General features: G+C 34.6%; 1 protein-coding gene across 2 annotated transcripts in view; it reads left to right on the top strand.

The window, feature by feature from the left end:
• The window catches only part of NIPBL (NIPBL, cohesin loading factor), a 261,926-nt gene that overhangs the window by 205,897 nt on the left and 33,847 nt on the right, over positions 1-22,182 (top strand). For both annotated transcript variants that reach the window (XM_027863621.1, XM_027863622.1), the window contains exons 20-30: positions 105-205; positions 8,900-9,038; positions 10,159-10,241; positions 10,903-11,035; positions 13,435-13,578; positions 14,537-14,626; positions 16,295-16,509; positions 16,621-16,723; positions 17,532-17,630; positions 17,742-17,888; positions 20,179-20,313. In XM_027863621.1, coding sequence (XP_027719422.1) covers positions 105-205; positions 8,900-9,038; positions 10,159-10,241; positions 10,903-11,035; positions 13,435-13,578; positions 14,537-14,626; positions 16,295-16,509; positions 16,621-16,723; positions 17,532-17,630; positions 17,742-17,888; positions 20,179-20,313 — 1,389 coding nt within the window. The remainder of the gene's footprint in view (positions 1-104; positions 206-8,899; positions 9,039-10,158; positions 10,242-10,902; positions 11,036-13,434; positions 13,579-14,536; positions 14,627-16,294; positions 16,510-16,620; positions 16,724-17,531; positions 17,631-17,741; positions 17,889-20,178; positions 20,314-22,182) is intronic.

Genomic DNA, 22,182 nt, shown 5'->3' with positions numbered 1-22,182 from the left:
TAATACTGTTTGAAATTAAAATAAAATCTATGTCATTTTTATTTTGAGCAAATGTTAATCTTTTGGGTTTTGTTTTGTTTTTTAATCTTACTATTGCTAAATAGGTATTCTCAAGGTATGAAAAGCACAGGCAGTTGATTTTGGAAGAAATTTTCACTTCACTTGCAAGATTACCAACCAGCAAGAGGAGTTTAAGGAACTTCAGGTAAAATAGAAGTTGTCTGTTATAATAAAGGCCTCAGGATTTTCTTGTTTTTGTTTTGGGTTTTGGTTTTTTGCTTGTTTTTGTTTTGTTTTGGCTCAAGTAGCCCGAATTACAGGCCCTCTGAGGCCTTTACCATCTATTTTCTGTTGTTTGGGCTATTCTGAATGACCTGGGAGTCAGAAAATCTCTTCTTATGTGTCACTTCCAACTTTACTTTGAAAGACTTGAGCATTATAGTCCCAGTAATGAATGTTGCAGTTCATGTTCTTGAAGCTCACTTTTGGGGAAGCAGAAAATTTAAAGTAGAAAATGGAATTTTCTTTAATAGTACTAATAACAACTAGCATTTACCTAGTGCTTTAAGGTTTACAAAATGCTTTGCAAATATCTTCTCATTTTATCCTCATGACAACCCTCAGATACGTTATCCCATTTTACAGTTGAGGAAACTGAGGTTAAGCAAGTAGAGGTTAAGTAACCTTCCATAGGTTATGCAGCTAGTAAGTCTGAGGCCAGATTTGAACTCAGGCCTTCTTGACTTTAGCTCACTATCCATTGTGCCACATAGCTGCCTCTTTAATCTTGGGACAAACTACCTGGTAGCAAGGAATTAGGGTAGGAAGAAGAATAACCTTAAGAAACAAAAATTGTGCTTTCATACATAGACTGAGAATGGTATAGAAAATAGGGAAGAATAGTAAGGATCAGCTTAACTCTTCCATGGATTTTCTATCTGTATGTTATTACTTAATCTGAAATTAACCAAGTTCAATCTATTTTCTGTTTTATCGTCACTTTTTAGATTTTTACTGACAGTGATTTTAACAGTGCTGTGTATATAAGTATTCATTAATTGTTGTTTATTCACATAATGAAGTAGAGTAGCTTGTACAAATCTTTTGTTGACTATATAAATTTTATTGCCCCCTTATATTTGTCATTTACAGGATAGCAAGGTGGCCTTTTAGAATAAAATGCTTACTTACCAACCTAATGCCAAAAAAAAAGTTAACTTCAGGTTGGTTGAGGTTAGATCAAGAGAAAAGTTTATAATGTAGTAAAATAGAATGAATACTGGATTTGGCATCAGAAGACTTAGATTTATTTAATTCCTTGCTTTGCCACTTAACTACTTATACAACCTTGAACAAGTCACTTAACTTCTCTGGGCCTCAGTTTCTTTATCTGTAAAATTGAAGGGGTTGACTTAGATTCCAGTCAAATCAATAAGTAGCTCCAACTCTTTAATAATTTTTTACCTGGGATCAACTGATCAATAAACATTTATTAAGCACCTACTATGTGCCAGGCACTGTGCTAAGCTTGAATCAAATCTAATTTCTACCACTCTGTAATTTTGATCAAATAACTTACCTTCTCTAGGCCTTAGTTTCCTCATCTGTAATATGAAGGGTTAGACTAGATGATATCTAAGATCCCTAACAACTTGGGAATCTAGTCTATGAAAGGGAGACAAGGGGCAAAAACACAAAACAAAACCAAAACTTGGCAAGATAGTGAAGCTGGGCAACTTCCTAAGATTTCATTCATTCTGTGCCTCACAAGAAGATTCAGTGGTCCTTCACCATTGTCTCAAGAACAAAATATAAACTCCCTTGGCATTTTAAGCCTTCCCAGTTGCACTTCAATCTATCTCTTCAGGCTGATATACCTCCCTCCTTCTCAATTTCTTTATGCTTAAGCCAAATAGCTTATTTGCCTATCATATCATTTTTTTTAGTGATTCAATTTTATTCTCAGTTGTTTATTTTCTCTCCCGTCTCTGCGTCCTCTACCTTTTGAGAAATCAATAAAAACAAAATTTGTTACAATATATGTTATCAGGCAAAACCATACCGTATTATTATTACATAAATTGTTCTTTTGATTCTATTCACTTGATTTTGAATTAGTTAATGAGGGTCTTCCCAGCTTTTTCTAAAACTATCAACATTTGTTATTATACAGTAGCATTCTGTCACATACATGTATTGGAACGTGTTCAGCCATTCCCCAATTGATGGGCATGACCCTCATCCCACTCCCACTCCCACCTCCACCCCTGGTTCCATTTCTTTGATAGTACAAAAAGAGCTGCCATAAATATTTGGGTACAGATGAGTCTTTTTCCTCTTTCTCTGAGTCTTTCCTCTTTGGGGCATAGACCTAAAAGCAATATTACAATCAAAGAATATGGACAATTTTTTTTTTAAGGCAATTGGGGTTAAGTGACTTGCCCAGGGTCACACAGCTAGTGCATGTCAAGTGTTTGGTCTGAGGCCAGATTTGAACTCAGGTCCTCCAGACTCCAAGGCCAGAACTCTATCCACTGCACCACCTAGCTGCCCCAAGTTATTTTCTTCAGTTAGGTTTTTTGTTTGTTAATTTCTTGTTTCAAGCTTTTGATTCTCTTTTCATATCTTTCTTCCATGGCTCTCGCTTGATTTTTTTTTTCAAGTAATTTTTTAGGGTTTGTTTTTTTTTTTAAACTCTTGCTTTAACTCTTCCAGGCATTCTGATTAGATTTGTGTCCAGGCTGCATTTTTCTTTAAGGTTCTGCTTGTAAATATGTTTGAATCATGCAACCTTCTTCTAGGTTTGTGTCTTGAGCTTCCTGTCACTCTAATATCTCTTTATAGTGGTATTTGTTTAGTTTTTGTTCATTCTTCCAGCCCTTTTCTCAACTTTGGACTTTATTTTTGTTCTGGGCTCTACACACTTTTGGGAGGAGTGTCTAACCTAATCATCTGTCCTCTTGTTTCCCTCTGCTGCTTTCAGTCAGTAGTCAATAAATGTTTGTTAAACACCTCCTGTGTGCCAGATATTGTGCTAAGTGCTGGAGATACAAAAAAGGGGGGGGGGGCATAGGGTATAACCTGCTCTCAAGGAATTCACGGTCTAATGGGGGAGACAACACATGAAAGGAAACTGAAAAGGACAGTGGTGCTGATTACCCAGAACCCCAGGTCATGTTGAAGTCCTACAGCCAGGGTGGGAAATTATCTGACAAGGTGAGAATTTCAGAGTTTATTTCATCTTGCAAAATGATGAGCTTCTAAACTTCATCTGGTCAGTAAACACCAGACCTCATCTAGAGATCATCCAGTACAAGAAATTAACCAGGTGGGAAATGATGAGGAAAATTCTCTGAGTGCCATTCTTAAATGGTAGAAAATCAGGGTGGAATTTCCACAACTCAAACTGGTGTCCTACAAGATTTCAGTGCTCCCAAAATGACGTGATCCTGGGCAAAATCTACTCACTCACCTGGTCTGAAGTCTGCAAGTTCTTGATCTAGGTTTAGGTCCTATCAGTTTGTCCCTGGTTAAGAGTTTCCACAGGTGGCTATTGCAGTCAGCCACTGTTTGCCTGCTGTAAGGGTCTATAGGTGTAGAGAAACTGAACTGTAGGCTCCCCTTTGGTCTAGGATTCCTGCCCTGGCTGTTCCGCTGCAGGTTTCCACTCTGGGCTGGAGAATAGAAACAAGTCCCCACCCTACTTCTGGGACCAGAACCACATAGCTATTATAGGCTTAAAGAACTTATCCTTGGGGCAGCTAGGTGGTGCAGTAGATAAAGCACGGGCTCTGAAGTCAGGAGGACCTGAGTTCAAATCCAGCCTCAGACCAAACACTAGCTTTGTGACCCTGGGCAAGTCACTTAACCCCAATTGTGTTTTTTAAAAAAAAAAACTTATCCTTGCTCATTCCCCGGATACAGGCCCACCAGCAACGGCTCTTGTGGGACCACTCCTCTCAGCCCTTGATCTATGACCCAGAACTGGGTTGTGAGCAAAAGAGCTGCCACATGACACCGATTCTTGCCCTCTGTACTAGTTCTGGTCTCCCCTGTGATTCCTTTATGCTTTGGTGCTTCCTGCCCAGTCCTTGGATGCTAGAATGCTTCCTGCCATGCACATTCCTAGCTGTATCCCTTCCCCAGAATCTGTAGACCTAAGTCTTCCTGAAGCATTCTGGGCTGGAAAAAGGACTCACTGTGTTATTTTTTTTTTCCCTTGGCTTTTCCAATCAGAGTCCTGTCTGGTGCTTTTTTCTAGATGTTTGTGAAGAATGTTTTGTGGGCAATCTGTACTGTGCTTCTTCCTCTTACCCTGCTGTCTTGGTTCTGCCCTTCACTGTTCCTCATTTGTGACATTCTCTCTCCCTGTCATTCTATACAGTGCATTTCCCTTTATTTTAAATCATTTAAAAAGTTTCTTGAATTTGTCCTTTTGAAGATTTTTTTTTAATAATGCAACTAAAGTATAAAACATTCTAGAAACCTGTTCTACTATATATGTACATAGTATTTCAAGGAAAGTTAACCAAATTAATTTTGAAATGTTAAAAAAAAAAAAAAGTCTTCCAAATCCAAAAAATTGATTTGGCATAGATAATCACAAAAATTAGGCTTACATTGCTAAGGCACTTTTATGTTTTTGTATTTTTTTTTCTGGACCATGTATAATGCAGTAGTGATTTGCATACTACTATTTTATTATGGGTTTCCTTAAAAGGAAAATTTGTATACAGTGTCATTCTAATGCTAGTTTTTTGTAAATGTGTGTTTAATCTCCTTTCTTGTCACCATCATCAGCTATATGCATAGCACTGTATTCCCTGTTAATCTTTTTTCTGTCATAAATATGTAGCTTTCTGTCAGAAATATAAATGTTTCTCCTGAACCATAATAATACCTTTGTGTAGTTTGGGATCAGTTCTGGCTTATTAACCTTTAGCTTAAATATTCTACTACCCAACTATTTGGAAAAATTACCTGAAATTCAGATTTCTACGTCTTATACTCCTCTGCATGTTTATATTCAAAATAGTTGAAAGGATCTGTGATCCCATTAATTAGAGATTTCCCTCCAGCTTTAAAGATCACAACCTCCGGGCCCATACTGTTCAACTCTCATCCATGTCCCTCTTCATTTTCTTCATTTTCAAAGCTCCCCATTGGTTACATGTTGAAACCAGCAAGAGTCTCATGGTGCACCTCTCCATTGACCTTTGTGATATTTGTTTTTAATTCTTTAAATCCTGTTGTATTTCATTTTTTATTGCCATTCAACACCACTGCAAAAATATTTAAAAAGATGGACTTTTGTTTCCATGGGAAGCATGAGACCATAAAGTAATTTTACAATTTCCTGAGGGCAGTCCAGCCCACGCTTTTCTTTCTGTTCAACTCCAGATCTCACTTGTTGTTCATTGTATTGTCTGTCCTCCATATGCTTTTTTTTTCTTTTTTTGGTGAGGCAGTTGGGGTTAAGTGACTTGCCCAGGGTCGCACAGCTAGTAGGTGTCAAGTGTCGTGCGGCCAGATTTGAACTCAGGTCCTCCTGACTCCAAGACCAGAGTTCTATCCACTGTGTCCCTCTTCATATACATATTAATGAATAAGCTCTATAAATTTTCCATCCAAATGTACATTATAATTTGGGCAAAAACCATTCTTTGTCCATTTGGTCCTTTCTGTGTGGATGGTCAAACTCTCTGGAATGGTTACACATCTCTTCTGACAGGCAGTTCAGCATTCAAAAACTTAATGCAATTACCTGTCATCACAAAAAGGAGCATTTGGAGGACTTCATTGTCCACAGAAAAACTTCTTAAACTTGAACCATGTTGAATCATCTCCATCACAGCAGCAAACACCTTTGGCAATCATATAGCTCCTCGTTTTATGTCTTACTTGATGTTTATGTTTAGAGGTTTGTTGAATAGGATTATTTTTGCTTTTTCAAAGAATCTTAAATAGTTTTGATGGAGGTGATACTTCCTTAGAAAAGACACTTTAAAGCGCTGTTTTGTTCTGCCAGATCAGATATTTTTTTCATAATCAGTAAGCATGATGGGATGTTGTTTTTCCTACATCTTTCAAGCAAACAAGAAATTTTACATACATGTATGTATATATACATATATGTAAACACACATGTATGAAAGCTTGTTTATTCCTTATGATACTCTGACTGAGTATGCCCTCCATTCATCAGCATATAACTATGTTATTGATGTTTTCTTCATCACTTTTTTTTGGCATTAAATAAGTCCTGCTATTTTTTTCCACATCTTTGGTATCTTCCCTCTTTTTATGAGGATTTGCATATTGATCCCTTTGTGCTCCCATATTTGTGTATCCTCTGGCATAGATTTCTATATAGGTGTGATCCATTCTTGCTTTTTTCTCCATCTTTGAGATCTTAATACCATATCTGCCTTCCATATAAGAACATCTAAGACTGCGAAATTAGAGTCTAAATGTGGTGGTTTCACCAACTTTGAAGATGAAAACAGTTTGCTAGAGTAATCTTTATGGATGTTTTACAGTTTCTTCTATTTATTCTGCTACTTTCATTTCATCCTTAAATACCCTTGAGATTGACTTTGCTTACTTAGATTTGTAGCCAGTCTTACATTAAACTCATTTTATTCTCATCTTCTCTTTGCTTTATAAGAAGATACTGCTCATAATTACCATTTTTCATAAGATTTTGCAGACAAGTTTATAACATAAACTGGTGTAGCCATTCAACACCCTTAGTCATGTGTGACCCTCATCTGTTCCTGCAGTAACTGTAACCAGGTCATAGAAATCAGGGACAGAGGGTAGTGATAATCACTGTTTCTATAAACTTGTTTTGACTGACTGTTGGAATTATAAATGTGTAATATCCAGTTGTATAAGCTGAATCATATCAGTTTTTATATTCTTGACATATATATAACATCAGAAGAAAGACATTGCAGGATGCATCACAAGTCATCCTTGAAAAGACAAATAAAAGTGTTGGCAGGATAGTTTTATTTGACTTCCAAAGTTAATTAGAAATATTATTTTATGGTATATCTGATTATCTTGTATTAGAGTGCCGTTAATAAGTATTTGCAAAAAGACAGCTCTGAAAGTAATTACACTTAAAAACTAACATTGGTTACTAAGGGTAAAGAGGTAGAAAAATTCTACAAAAACTCATTAAGACCTTCCATATTAAATATACATACACTTTGATATTCACTGGCTAACCCAAATGTGGGGAAAAGTGATAGCCATAAATATATAGAAAAGCCAAATTCAGGAGAAAGGAATGAAAGACACCAAAGAATTGCAAACCACACAGAAGCTTTACATTTTTATATCATTTGCATTTTATTGGAGAAAAGATGTGGTAGAAGTTGGACATAGCAAGCACCAAGTAATGGTACAAAAAATTTAAATAGATTATATTTTAATAGACAGGGAAAACTTATTTTTTATACTAGAGTTGTCTTTGAATCAGCTGTGTAGTCAGACCACTGACTTGTCAGTGCAAAGATCAAAATAAAGAAAAAACAAAGACAGAGAATTGTGATGAGGTAAAGATATAGAGTACAATTGAAGTAATTCAGTCTTGAACTATATAAATAAGTAATCCATAATGAGAAGAGAGAAATGTACATCAGAGATGACATTCACAATAAGAATTATAATTTTATACAGAACTTTAACTGCGGCAAATCTCTTGTTCCTCAAGACTGAAGGAACCCAGAAAGCTCCTTAGTCAGCAAATATTTCACTTACTAATACAGGGAGCGAAATGACCATACTACCAAAAAATAAATAGATGAAGCACTGAATGTTTTTCACTTATACCATTAATAATTTCTTCCTCTTCGAAGTTTAAGCCATTGACATCTGACTTTGGACATAATCAAGATTGTAAGAAAACTTTTTGCACAGTAATAGAAAACTAAAAGTTAGTATCTGGAGTTTTAGAGTAGGTTTTGCTTTTTTTTTTTTCTCTAAGAAAACTTCTTATTCCATGTGCCTTAAAGTATTTCATAGTTTACAGCTTTTCTCAGTCAGCCACATTTTTTAGACTTTTTCACGTGTTATATAGATGATAACTTGTGATACTTTATGTAAAATGAATAAACTTCACTACTTTGTTAGGGTTTGGAAATAATTTGCCATTAAAATAAATATTCTTTTCTGCTCTGAATGCAACAATAAAAGGAACTAGCTTAAAGAGTGTTTTTCAGTGTTTTCCAATCTAACGGCTTCTCCCCATCCTTCTTACTCAAACCATATCTTACTTAGCATTTAAAACTGCAAAAACTTTGTTATCTTTCTGTAATATTTCCTTTATTCTACTTAAGTACTTAATTTACATTTGAATATCACTATAAAAATAGTAAGTTTTTATGCTTATCATATTTTTGTCAAAAGTATTGCTTTGTGTCTCACTTTGTATTCAGTTTTAAACAAGAACTACACATTATGCTTTCTGTTGTAACTGTCTTCTGCCCCTGCTAGTGCAGAGTCTCCGCACAGTGGGTACTCAGTGGATGAAGAAGACAGTTTGGCATAAAGGAAGAGAATGCAATAGATTTTAAGGAATGGGATCAGGCTTCAGATTCACAAATCTGCCACTTGCCTTGGTCAAGTCACTTTACTTTTCTGAGCCTCAGTTTCCTCATCTCTAAAATGAAAGGACCCCTTCAGTTCTAATTTGATAGCTATATGGTTGTTGTTGATTGACTTTAAGAATTTGGGGATCTTTCTTAATATTTTCATGAGCCAAATATTCCCCTGTAAAACTAGATTAATAATAGTGTAATCACCAAATATTTAAATACACTAAAATATTTTTAAGTTCAAATTATCCAGAATATTCTGCATAATTATGTTTTTTATTTCCTGTTCTTAGATTGAATAGTAGTGATATGGATGGCGAGCCTATGTATATTCAGATGGTGACTGCACTGGTTTTACAACTTATTCAATGTGTAGTACACCTACCATCAGCAGAGAAAGACTCTAATTCAGAAGAGGAATCAAACAAAAAAGTAAGGAACATTTTTTTTAAGTATATTGAATATGTTTTTATGCATATGTCTATGCCTAAATTAAACTCTCACTTAGTGACATAGTGACTTTTGTAAAATTATTTTCTCCTTGGTGCTCTTTGAAACAAATGTTCATGATAAATGGGATTTTTCTTGGGGGATTTAAAGACAAATTTTTTTCCCACAAGAATGCATGTCTAAGGTTATCATGGAAATTAGTAGGAACATGATTTAGCCATGTCATTTACAATTCATAAATAATTTACAAGAAGATAGGGTGTGTCATAAAGCAAGCACTTGATTTAGAGTCAGTCAGAAGACCACAGTTACAGCTCAAATGCAAGTTATTTGGCCTTCCTGAGTAAGTCTGTGTCCTTATCTGTAAAGTGGTAGTGATAATAGCTAACCTGTCTACCCACCTTGCTTTTACCTTTTATAAGGACTTATTGATATAATATGTGAGAACATATTAAAAAGTGTTATACAAATACAGGACATTATTCAAGTGTTATTAATGCATGAAACCAGCTGGTCTGTTATTGACCAAGCAGTAATCCGTGTTTAATCTCAGTTCTTTTGAATTCTTTTTCCAGCATCCCAGTTTTAACTTAACTTCAAGCAAATCATCCTAGACCCTTGATCATCTGCTATAGTCTTTTTTTCTTTTACTGTATATTCTTCAAGTAATTTTTCTTAATGTCTTGTTTAAGGCCCTCTTTGTAATGTTGGCCACAACTTCCTCTTATCCTGACCTTTGGAAAAGTAGATCATTGCTAGTTATATACACATGTATTCATATTGAATTCATTTGCTGAGTTGATCCTTAATAATTTTTAATTTATTTTTATTTTATTTATTTATTCACACACACACACACAAAAACTAAGTTAACTTTATTGTACCAGTATTAAAATTAATTTTTGTAAGAAATGAGAATTTACTTAAAGTGTAAGATTATTGCCAAAATTTTTAGGATATAAGTGGATTTTTTTTTTAACACTTATTACAACTGATGCTTTGTTGTGGTGACTGTAAACATTCAATAATAGCACACTCCAGTGACAGTGCTACTTTGTAGGTTATTTTTTCCTATAATCTAAATTAATTTTTCTTATTTTAGGTGGATCAGGATGTCGTCATTACTAATTCTTATGAGACAGCTATGCGAACAGCACAGAATTTCCTCTCCATCTTCCTTAAAAAGTGAGAGTGTAATCATATATAACCTATTCAAATTGCTGGCCTTTTCAAGGAGGGCAGAGGGGAGGGAGGAAGGAATAGAATTTGGAACTCAAGAATAAAAAAAAAGATGTTAAAATTGTTTTTATGTGTAATTGGAAAAAATAAAATATGAAATTTTTAAAATGGGGAAAGGGGGAATATAAGTAAAATCCCATAGTATGTCTGTTTTTCAGCATATTGGTCTATGAAAAGCTATAAAACTAGATTCAGATTATCATTTTCCTTTTATAGAAAATATGGTTTCACGAGTCTATGGAGAAAGGATGGAAGGAATAAATGAAAATGGAGCCAAGGTTAAAAAACATGAGATGCTAGAGAGAGAGAGAGCATTTTTCATTTCGATTAATTGAATGTAGTACCTCACAAAGCATAATGTGTTACGTTATCAGGGATAAATGTAACAAAAATAAAGTAGAACATCATGAGTAAGGGCATTTAAAAGAAAAGGACACCTTTGAGGGTTGTGATATAGTATTTAAAATAGCCTATTTAAAGCCATGTTTAATTAAATGGATATATATTTACCTTTTGCTTGAACTGGGATATCTAAGAGATTTGTATCAGCTCTTTTTATGAAAAGCCAGTGTTTAAATTCATCTCCTTTATTACTTGTCTTGAACAGATGTGGGAGTAAGCAAGGTGAAGAAGATTACAGACCACTCTTTGAAAATTTTGTTCAAGATCTCCTTTCTACAGTCAATAAGCCAGAATGGCCAGCTGCCGAATTATTACTTAGCTTGTTAGGGAGACTCTTGGTAAGAATATAGAATTTTAAATTATTAGAATACTTCTGGACAGCATAATGTAGATGTATGCTGTATATCTTGTCTGAGTTTAAGAAGTCAAATATTTTTCTCTTATGTGGATAATAACATCCAATACTTTACAAAGTAACTTTTCATAAATTTTCATTTTATTAGCTTTCAAATGTTTCGTATAATTAGATTAGGTAAAATGATCCACTAATTGCAGTTTTAATAGATTTTTTTTTTTTGGTACATGATTTGAGAAAAATGGACAGGGGTATCATTTGACCCCAAGTTGTTAAATTCTCCTTACTTGAGGTTTTAAATTTGGAACACAGTAATGACAAAATGAGATATTTCATTTTGAAATTTTACTCTGAAATATTTCAAATGAATGAATGAAAGAGCAGTAATTAAACACTATGTACAGAGTACTATATTAAGCACTAAGGATACAAATAGGAAAACAAGACCATCCCTGTTCTCAGGGAGCTCACCTTCTAAGATGAGAAGGCAGCATATATGGAAGTTTCAGCTGCAAAGCAGATAGTAATGGGCATTGTCATTTCCATTAACCTAACTATATCGATTTATGTTGTTAAACCATTTGACAGTGCCAAGAGCTTTGGTGGAAAGTTTTCTTTGCCTAGTCTGTAATAGTTGTGGCTGCTAAGGAGGTAAGGGCTACATTGTGTAAGTTGATGGGTGACATGTACACAAGCAGTGTTTCCTTGAACTATGCTGGGAGGGGAGGTCAGATTGGAAGCAGTACCAGTGGGAAGTGCTTCTGTTCTCAGGGTTTGGGGGCTTACCTGCTGGTTGTTAATAGTCAACAACTGGCATTGGTGATAGAGATGACTGGCCCCTACTCTACAAAGTCCTGTCTTTGTCATTGTCCCTTCCCCCCCCCCCATGATAGCTAAGAGAACAAGCTTAGAAGTAAGGCCAGTGGTTTGTGGGGCTCTTCGGCTTAGGGTCCTGTGCCGTCTCTACCAGGGTCTGAGTGAAGATGGTAGAAATGTAAAAAGGTTTATGGAAAAGATAGCACCCAAGAATGTTCTTTTTATTTTTGCTTTTTTTTCTTTTTCTAACATTTTCAGATATCTATCAAGTTAAAAAATTAACTCGTGTAAATTTCTGATACCTTTTGAAATTTTAGTCCAATTGATAGATAGATTGATGCAAATGTTCCTCATTGATCTGAGGTAAGGAGTATTGCCTGACATAGCTCCTCATCTCCAAACTGGCATTACACACAAGAAGGCCATTTCTGGGCCAGCCTGAGAAGACTGGGCAATGTTTATTTAATGGATTCAATAAGGGGAATTCCTATCAAAATGTTGTTATATTAGCAGTGATTTTTAAGACCACATTTAGATTTTTGAAATATGAAACATTAAAAGGTTTAGAATCTTAGCTGTTAACTTATTTGAAGCTACTTGATATAAAGGCAGCATGGCATAGTAGAATGTATGTAGCACCTAGAGTCAGAAGAGACCAGGGTTTGAATTTTACTTCCATCTAGCTTTGTGACTGTGGACATGGCATTTAATGTCTTTGTACCATTTATATCTGTAAAATGGGACTAATAATACTCGTAGTGCCTAAGTAGACTGGTTATGAGGATGGAATTAAACAATTGATATAAGATGCTTTGCAAATCTTAAAGCGCTATGTAAATTTCGACTATGAACTAAAGAGTATGGTAACATCTTAATCTTAAATTTCTTTAATAATAAGAACTCAAGTAGGCAGCAAAGTGTAATAGAATATGGGTAACTCCAGAGCTATTGTCTCTTTTCCTGCTTCTGCCACTAATTATGTGACTTTAATTCTAGCAGTTCCTTGTGGAATTATATTACTAATAGTTTGTTTTTTAAAGATGTCTATTTAAAAAAAAAAACACAAATGGACTTACCCCACAAGTTCTTGCTTGCACATGAAAATGCACCCCTCTCACCTAGATTATTGCAACATCCTTCTGTTTGACCTTCCTGCTTCAAGTCTCTCCACTGCAGTCCATCCTACACACTTTGGGCAAAGTGATTTTCCTGAAGCTTAGAACTGGCCATGGCATTCCTCTATCCTGTCAACTCTCCTATTTGAGCCTATTGCCTCTAGGATAAAATATATGTTTCCCTGTTCAGTTCTTAAAAAACTTCGAAACCTGGCCCTCACCTATTTTTCTATCCTCATTAACATTACTCTCCCTCTTCATAGTTTATGATTCAGCAAAAAGGACAACCTACAAGTCAAAGTTTTTAGACTCTATCAGTTTAACATTTGTGTCTGTAACACAAATGTTGTTACAAAGAGATATGAAGTTTTAAGATGATTTGATATGATGGTATTTTGGCCAAAATGTTGTCTATAAATAAAATGAAATCCAACTTAATTTTGGTGTTTAGGTTCATCAGTTCAGCAATAAGTCAACAGAGATGGCTTTAAGAGTGGCATCTCTTGATTATCTTGGAACAGTAGCTGCACGATTGAGAAAAGATGCTGTTACAAGCAAAATGGATCAAGGATCTATCGCCCGAATTTTAAAACAGGTATCACACTATAGAAATAAAATTGTAGAAAAGACAGGAAGCTTGTTTTAGTCTATAATATAGTTCAATGTAGCATTTTCATAAATGCTTTTGTTATTAGGTAACAGTTTGTTTTCTTATAAAAGGCTTTTTCTTATAAAGGACTAATTTTAGGAAGTAATTTGAATATGTAATGGTTTTTCAAGGTTTCAAAGAGAAAATTAAAACCAGCTAATAATTTAAGTTTGAGATGAAAGTTCAATATGTGCCCTTCACTCCATACTTGGCCCTGGCACTGTACTAGACACCATATTAAGGGACAGCTCAAGTAGTAATGCCAAATACACTTAAGTCTGAGAAGAAAACTCTGTAGACCCCTCATGGCAGAAAGAATCTCTTGCTCTCTAGATCTTATTAACTGCTTTACTTTTAATTTGTTGTCCCACCATGGAATAAAGTGTCTGTAATACAAATCTAAAGACATATCAATTTTATTCTTCAGGATTTTATATTTTAAGTAGTTTCAAAAAAATTAGGCAGCATATAGTAGCATAGATTTCAGAATATATGTACTCATATTATGATATTTGAGCATCATTCTTTGAGCTGGCCTGCCAGATTGGAAATAAGCATTCAAGGGGAAAGGGTTATTTTTGTTCCTCTCTGCATGTGGTTAAAACTGGAATGAGAAATTATTGTTTCTCTCAAGAGATATGTTATTTTGAAAGTTTTTATACTGTGTACCTATCTAAAGAATAAACTCTTTGGAAGAAAAGTACTCCATATGAAGAATAAAGCCTTAAATTAAGAATGTAGGTTTTTTTTTTTTCACTTTTCAAATTCCTATCATATTTTTGTTTTTATTTCTGTATTTAAATAGTGTCTCATCCTCATTCTCTAACAACTTAATTCTTCATTCAACTAGATATTTTCGTATCACGAATTAAAATCTTATAAGTATTTATTCACTATACTGCAGGTTACAGGAGGGGAAGATGAAATTCAACAGTTGCAAAAGGCTTTGCTAGATTACTTGGATGAAAACACTGAGACTGATCCTTCACTGGTGGTAGGGTTCCATTTTCTTCTTTGGCTGTGTCAATTATATTTGGGTAGGGCCTTATAGAAAGTTGAAAAATTGTATCTTGGGGCAGCTAGATGACCCAGTGGATAGAGTAGCAGCCCTGGAGGACCCAAGTTCAAATCTAGCCTCAGACACTTGACACTTACTAGCTGTGTGACCCTGGGTAAGTCACTTAACCCTGATTGCTTTGCCCCCCCCAAAAAAAAAAGAAAGAAAGAAAGAAAAGTTGCATCTTGTACAAGATGCTAAAGATGTTGGAAATCTTTATTTCTAGAGAGAACAAAGGATTGACTCTATCTTGAAATACATTAAAAATGGTTATTAGAAGATAGTAATCAACTATTTTGCAACAATGATTTGAATTGCACATAAAGATAATTTTCTAGTTAGTAAAGTACACTGAAGTATCACTATAAACCTTATACCTGTGGTCCCTAATTTGAGAATTTCTTATAGTTTGGACTTTCTGAATTCAGGTGGACCTGTCTTACACTAAATCTTGCTCTTTAATAGTTTTATAATAGAGCTAATCACCAAAAAAGAGTTGTGATAATTTCAGAAGACTAGACAGTTATTTAGTTCAATCAGTAGTGGATTGTTAGGAGATCCATCTGCTACCATATTGTTTTTTTTAAAAAATATTTGAAAAGCAAATACTAAAAAGCCTTTGTCCTATTTTTTTTGTAACATAAAGTTTACTATAGTCTCTAAAGCCTCCCAGAAGTGAAGCCTAATGTTTTTAAGTCTATCACAGCATCATTTTGTTTGTTATACAGCTCATGTCTAGATTTTGCTGTACATTTATTGCCATAATACCTAGGTGTAATTTTAGGTAACATATCAGGCATAAGAATGAAGGATACTTCTTAAAGAAAATGCTGTTGAGTATTTTCCTTTCAACTTCAGGCTAGTCTAACTTGCCTCCTCCTACTATCCCAGACTGTGCTAATTGCTGCTATTTAATGTCATGAATTAATGTCAGAGGTAGAAGATAGTATGACTACTTAAAATTATTTTACTGATTAGTGCTATATTCTTAGTGAAGGGAAAAAAAACTCAAAACACCAAAGACACATTTTTTTAAGCTTTCACTGTTTAATTCCTAATGCTTTAGGTGGTCCCAAGCATGGAATTATCTTGATTGTGTATATCACTGTTCTTATGTGAATACTGTTATTGTGTCCTATATTTTGTGTGAAATAGTATGTGGGTTAGGATGGTGTAAGGGAAAGAAGCCTGGACTTGAAATTTTTGGTTTTCTGATGTAGAATCTTTGCTACTTTGTAGCTATGTGAACTTGGGCAATTTCTTTGATGTTTCTGGACCTGAGTTTCCTCATCTGTAAAATAAAAGAGGTTAACATAAAATTATTTTAAGGTTCCTTTTTGCTCCAGATTTCTTTGGATCTATTTCACGAAGTTATATCCATTAAAAAAAAGGTCTCTTTTTTTTTTCAACAATCATAAAAGTCCTCTCTCATTAAAGGCCTTAGGACTATTCTAATTTTCTCCAAACCTTCATATTCCCATGAACTTTTATGTAGTTAGATTTGGCATTTTTTAAAATTATCTGTAACAATGCATAATAAATCAGTATTCTAAATTATGACATTAATAGCTCTATCAATCTCAAGTCTATATATTTTCTCCCTAGTTTTCTCGTAAGTTTTACATAGCTCAGTGGTTTCGAGATACAACTTTGGAGACAGAAAAAGCAATGAAATCACAGAAAGATGAGGATTCATCAGAAGGGACACATCATGCAAAGGAGGTCGAAACAACTGGTCAAATCATGCATCGAGCTGAAGGTCGGAAAAAGTTTCTTCGAAGCATTATTAAAACCACACCTTCTCAGTTCAGTACGTTAAAGTAAGTTCTGCAGGAGAAATATATATTTGACATAAATGCATAATCACATTTTTATTTTATTTTCCTTCTTAAAAAATTTTTGTGAAAAAAATTTTTAATGACTTCTTACAGGATGAATTCTGATACTGTGGACTATGAAGATGCTTGCTTGATTGTAAGATACTTGGCCTCTATGAGGCCGTTTGCCCAGAGCTTCGATATTTATTTGACACAGGTAATTGCAGAAAGTTTTTGTGCAGTGAAATAGAGTTGGTTTACGGATTCCAGACCTGTAGTACAATATGCATTCTTGAGCACAATTATTTAATAAGCAATTTAATAAATTGCACAGATTTTCTTTGTATTATTTCATTTTTTTGCCATGCCTGCTTTTTCTGAATGTAAAATTTACCAATGCATAATGAGGCATTATCAGATAGATTGTGGCATTAGGAAGTCACAATATATGTAAAATCTTCAGTTTTACTTTTTAGCCATGTATTTATTTTGGAAAATCATTTAAAACCTGTTCTGTTAACCTTAAAAAAACCTTACAAAAAAAAAGGAGCAAGAAAGAAACCACATCTAGAAATGTGCATGATTTTATCAGTTTAGAAGAGTAGTTTTAGAAATTATATTTTGGGACACTTATATAAAAGGTCATAACTCACTGTTATGATTTCATTTGTACTGGTTACCTTAATAAAAGTCATTTGGACAGAGGTATCAGTGGAGTTGTATATCCTTCTTGCAACTGAAGCATCACAGTAATAGCTGTATTAAGTTGAAGATTATCAAGACAATAGGAATGCCCAAAATTTTAGAATCTGTAGTTTTCAACATGCACTTCCTTTTGCTACTTGAATTAGGTCACCAGGATTACACTATCCTACTTTACCAAACTTATCAAAATGAAAGGAAGTGGTTAGATTTCTAAATGTTGATTTTAGTTTTTGTTATATGTTCTTTTGCTGCATTATTTTGCATTCTGTATATTCTGCCACTTTATAAAATTCATTAGGATTTCTACTTTTTCTTACCAGATTCTACGAGTACTTGGTGAAAATGCAATAGCTGTTCGAACAAAAGCCATGAAGTGTTTATCTGAGGTTGTTGCTGTAGACCCCAGCATTTTAGCAAGGGTAAAACAGAAAACAAAAAAGCAAAAAAGAGAAATTGTTTGTATTTTTGTTTTTCTCTCCATAGTGATCAATTCCACCTGTCAACAATGTATAATTTGCATTTTTCTTTAGTTGGATATGCAACGGGGTGTCCATGGAAGATTAATGGATAATTCCACTAGTGTCCGTGAGGCAGCAGTAGAATTATTAGGTCGATTTGTGCTCTGTCGACCTCAGCTCGCTGAACAGTATTATGACATGCTGATTGAACGAATATTGGTAGGTTTGTTTTGTGATATAACTCATTTTCATTATATTGCTCTATTTGTTAAGACAAACTTTCTTTTTTCAGGCCTCCCTGATTCGTGTAATTGAGATGATAAATTGTTATCCTTACAACTTCTTCAACATATGAGGAGTTGCCTATGTTTCTAAAATGTGTTTTTAATAAAAATTCAAGAATTTGATTCAACGTATAAATAACAATTTTGTGAAGAAACTAATAATATACCAAGTACAGTCATTGGTACCAAACTGGAAACACTTTGACTGTAGGCTTATTGACAGACTATACCAGGTGTCCCAAAAGTCTTATTGTACTTTTAAGTAATAAAGTTGGAAGAACTGATTATGCTTATATTTAAAGTGGCTTTTCAACCAGCTTGGCCGTAGACTGAGGAATTCTTTGGCAAAAAAAAAAATCCAAGTTGTAGAAAGATCGCATTCTGCATAAGTGGAAGGAGTACTCACAAAATGAAATTATTGAAGTCTGTGTATATTATACTGTTTATTTTGCTAATTGCTCTGTAGTTAACTCATCTTAAGCAGCTTCCTGAGGAAAGGATAGGCTCATTTTAAGGTGGCTTGTCTTACTCAAGATCATATGGCAATTCAGAGACAGGATTTAGGATTTCTACTTATGCTTATAAATAAGCTTGTTTCTTGATTTTGATACATTCTGAGTTACTGCCTCTTTTTCAGAATTTTATTTAAAATTAGTTAAAACAATGTTAGAAGCCAGAGATTTCTTCCAATGAGAAAATAGAGAGTGAGCAAGAATTCTAGAAAATCAACAAAAAAGGCTAGAATTTGAGGATTGTGTATGAAATTGTGAATTACTAATATATAGTAAATTCATCATAGTACAAAAAAGGCTAGAATTTGAGGATTGTGTATGAAACTGTGAATTACTAATATATAGCAAATTCATCATAGTAGTATTATCATTGCCATGCTTGTCTATATAAAAGTAATATTTCCTTGTTTTCCTTTTTGGTTGTTGTTTTAATGAAAATAGCCAAATTCAGTAAAATAGTAATAAATGATTGAAAACTAGTATAGTACAGTCAAAAATAACGCTGTGCTTAGAATCATAGCACGTGCTGTTTAGAAGAGAGCTATCTACACTAGTAAAATGTTCTAAAACTCTCTCATATGTATATATAGTGATACATAATTATGCATGCCATTCCTACCGCCATTGAGAACAGTGTGATAGATTAAAGTAGTTTCAGTGTCAGTGATACTTCCACTTTTGAAATAAGTAACAGTTTCTGGCTATGAGATAAAAGAATATTTACTGAGTCACCTGTTTTTTCATCCATGAAAATGGGGGAAATTGTGCTTGTTTGCAAGCATGAAAAATCACTACTCGAAATGCCATCCAAATGAGTTTTATTTGGGATGGTACAGAATGAGAGGAGAAAAATATATTATACAAATACGAGATGGAAGTAATTTTATGTGTAAAATCTGATATAAAAGTATCTTTAAGGGGCACAGTAAACATAAGTATGGGTCAACAATGTATAATAGTTTAAAAATACACAAGGAATTGTTAGTAGATAAAAGACTATCACATGGGAATTATAAAGTAATTCTCTCACTGTATTTAATGGTTATCAGCACCTTCCTGTAGAATAGTGTAGCCAATTGTGGTTTTAAGATAGTACTGTTTTCAGCTCTTGGATATTGTTTTTCAGTTGTATCCATCATGATCACATTTGGGATGTTCTTGGCAATGATACTAGAATGGTTTGCCATTTTCTTCCCCAGCTTCTTTTACAGATGAGGAAACTGAGGCCAACAGGGTTAAGTTACTTGCCCAGTTTCACTCAGCTAGTAAGTGTCTGTAGCCAGATTTGAACTCAGGAAAATGAGTCTTCCTGACTCCAGACCCAGCATTCTAACTCAATGTGCTACCTACCTGCCCTCTTAGATATTACTTTCTTATTTAAAAAAAAATTCTACTATCACGTAAATAATTATTTACTATTTTATTAGTAATTAAATAATATGACTGTATTCAGAATAGTTACTTCAATTACAAGGACATTTTGAAAAAAATGTGTAATAGACAAATATTGAAATATTCAAACTATTGTAATGATCATATAACTCCCATGTTCACCATGTTTATCTATGAAATTAAGAAAACTCACATGACAGATTTTTCAGTAGTAATTTTGCTATATATTGGGTGTTTTACCATTTTATTGTCATTTCATTATCTAATACATAGTGTCATGATTTTTCTGACTCTTAAGAATGGCATAATTTTTTTTTCTAGGATACTGGTATCAGTGTCAGAAAAAGGGTAATAAAGATTCTGAGAGATATATGTATTGAACAACCAACATTTCCCAAAATCACAGAGATGTGTGTGAAAATGATCCGCAGAGTAAATGATGAAGAGGGCATTAAGGTAGGATGAAAAGTCAAAAACTGTTTTTTTCAATAAGTTAAATAGTTGTCACATCTGAATATGCATAATTACTTGAAAACATCAAATGTGAATCATCACACTGTATTTTATATTTGCTATTATTTTTATTATAGCTAACATTTACATAGCGCATGCTGTGTGCCAGACACTGTGCTAAGCACTTTACAAATACTAATTTCATTTGATCTTTACAAAGCTGGGAGAGGTAAGTGCTGTCATTATCCCCATTTTATAGATGAGAAAACTCAGGCAAGCAGGGTTTAAGTGACTTACCCATGGTCACACAGCTAATAAGTGTCTGAAGCTTCATTTGAACTCAGATCATTCTGAACATAGGCTCAGCACTCTCTCCACTACTCCACCAAATTACCCCTAAAAATAATTGATACTAGCATTTCTAATAGCAGTTTAAAATTTTCAGTGTTTTATATATCGTTTTTTATTTCTAAATTTTACCTCACTTGTATGTTTAGTTACTAACAAAAAAAAAGCTTCTGAAATGTTCAGAATAAAACATAAACTATTTCTGATGAAGAAATTAATTATTTACCTTCACCGCCTTAGAGAGCCCACATTACTGAAGTTATTCTCAAATTACTATTATGAGATGTATAGTGGTAACATTTTGACTTGAAGTGATACCTATTTGGTTTTCAGTGTTGTTCATCTTTTTTACCTCTAAAAAAGAGTTTTGTGGGAGGCGGAGCCAAGATGGTGGAGTAAAGGCAGTGACTTGCTTGAGCTCCCCCAAAACCCCTCCAAATAACTATAAAAATGGCTCTAAACAAATTCTAGAGCAGCAGAACCCACAACAAGACAGAGTGAAACAAATTTCCAGCCGAAGACAACCTGGAAAGTTGATAGGAAAGATCTGTTGTGCCAGTCTGGGAAAGGAGCACAGTTCAGCATGGGCCACACAGGCAAAGACTGGGCCAGAGGAAACCTAGAACAGGCCTCAGGGGACTAAATCACAGGAAGCTGTGGCAGCTTCCAGACTTCTCAATCCACAAATACCAAAGACAACTTAGAAGGTCAATGGGAAAGGTCTGTTGGACCTGGGTGAGAAAGGAGCATGATCCAGCCCTAGGGTGCCAATCACAGTGGCAGCAATTGCTTCTGGAACTCTCAGCCCACAGATGGTGGAGGGATCAAGCAGCTGATCAGAAGGAGATTACAGAGATCTCTTTGCTGGTACTGAGGCAGGATTCTCTTGCTTTGCCCATGCTTGGATCTGGGTCTCAGTCCTGGGTGGCAGTCCTGGGGCAAGGAAGAACGCCGGCGTGGCAGATCTAGTGGCAGCGGTGGAGAGGTAATTCTCCTCACAGTTCCAGGGCAGAAAAGAGTGCTTGTGGTCACTCACAGACCAGAGCACTGGCCAGGAAAGGAGTAAACACCTTGTCATTGATCATTACAGCCTTGGAAGAACTGAAAATAAGAAGTATCTCTGAAAATTGTTGCACAAAACCCCTGAAGCTTGGGATAGTACACTTTCCACATTGGAAGCAGAACCGTACCTTAACAAAGAGTTAAAAATTAAGTAATTGGCTGGGAACATGAGCAAACAATCTTACTTTGGTGACAAAGAAGATCAAAATGTACAACCAGAAGACAGCAAAGCCAAAGCTTCTACACCGAAAGCCTCTAAGAAAAATATGACTTGGTCTCAGGCCGTGGAAGACCTCAAAAAGGATTTGAAAATCAAGTGAGAGAAGTAGAAGAAAAATTGGGAAGAAAAATGAGAGTGATGCAAGAAAATCTTGAAAAATGATTCAATAGCTTGCTAAAGGAGACCCAAAAAAATACTGAAGAAAATAACACCTTAAAAATTAGACTAACCAAAGACAGCTA

Source organism: Vombatus ursinus, unplaced genomic scaffold (genome assembly GCF_900497805.2).
Source record: "Vombatus ursinus unplaced genomic scaffold, bare-nosed wombat genome assembly UNPS02014772.1, whole genome shotgun sequence".
Classification (NCBI taxonomy): Eukaryota; Metazoa; Chordata; class Mammalia; order Diprotodontia; family Vombatidae; genus Vombatus; species Vombatus ursinus.
Note: the sequence above shows the minus strand (reverse complement) of the source record. Positions and strands in the feature narration are given on the sequence as shown.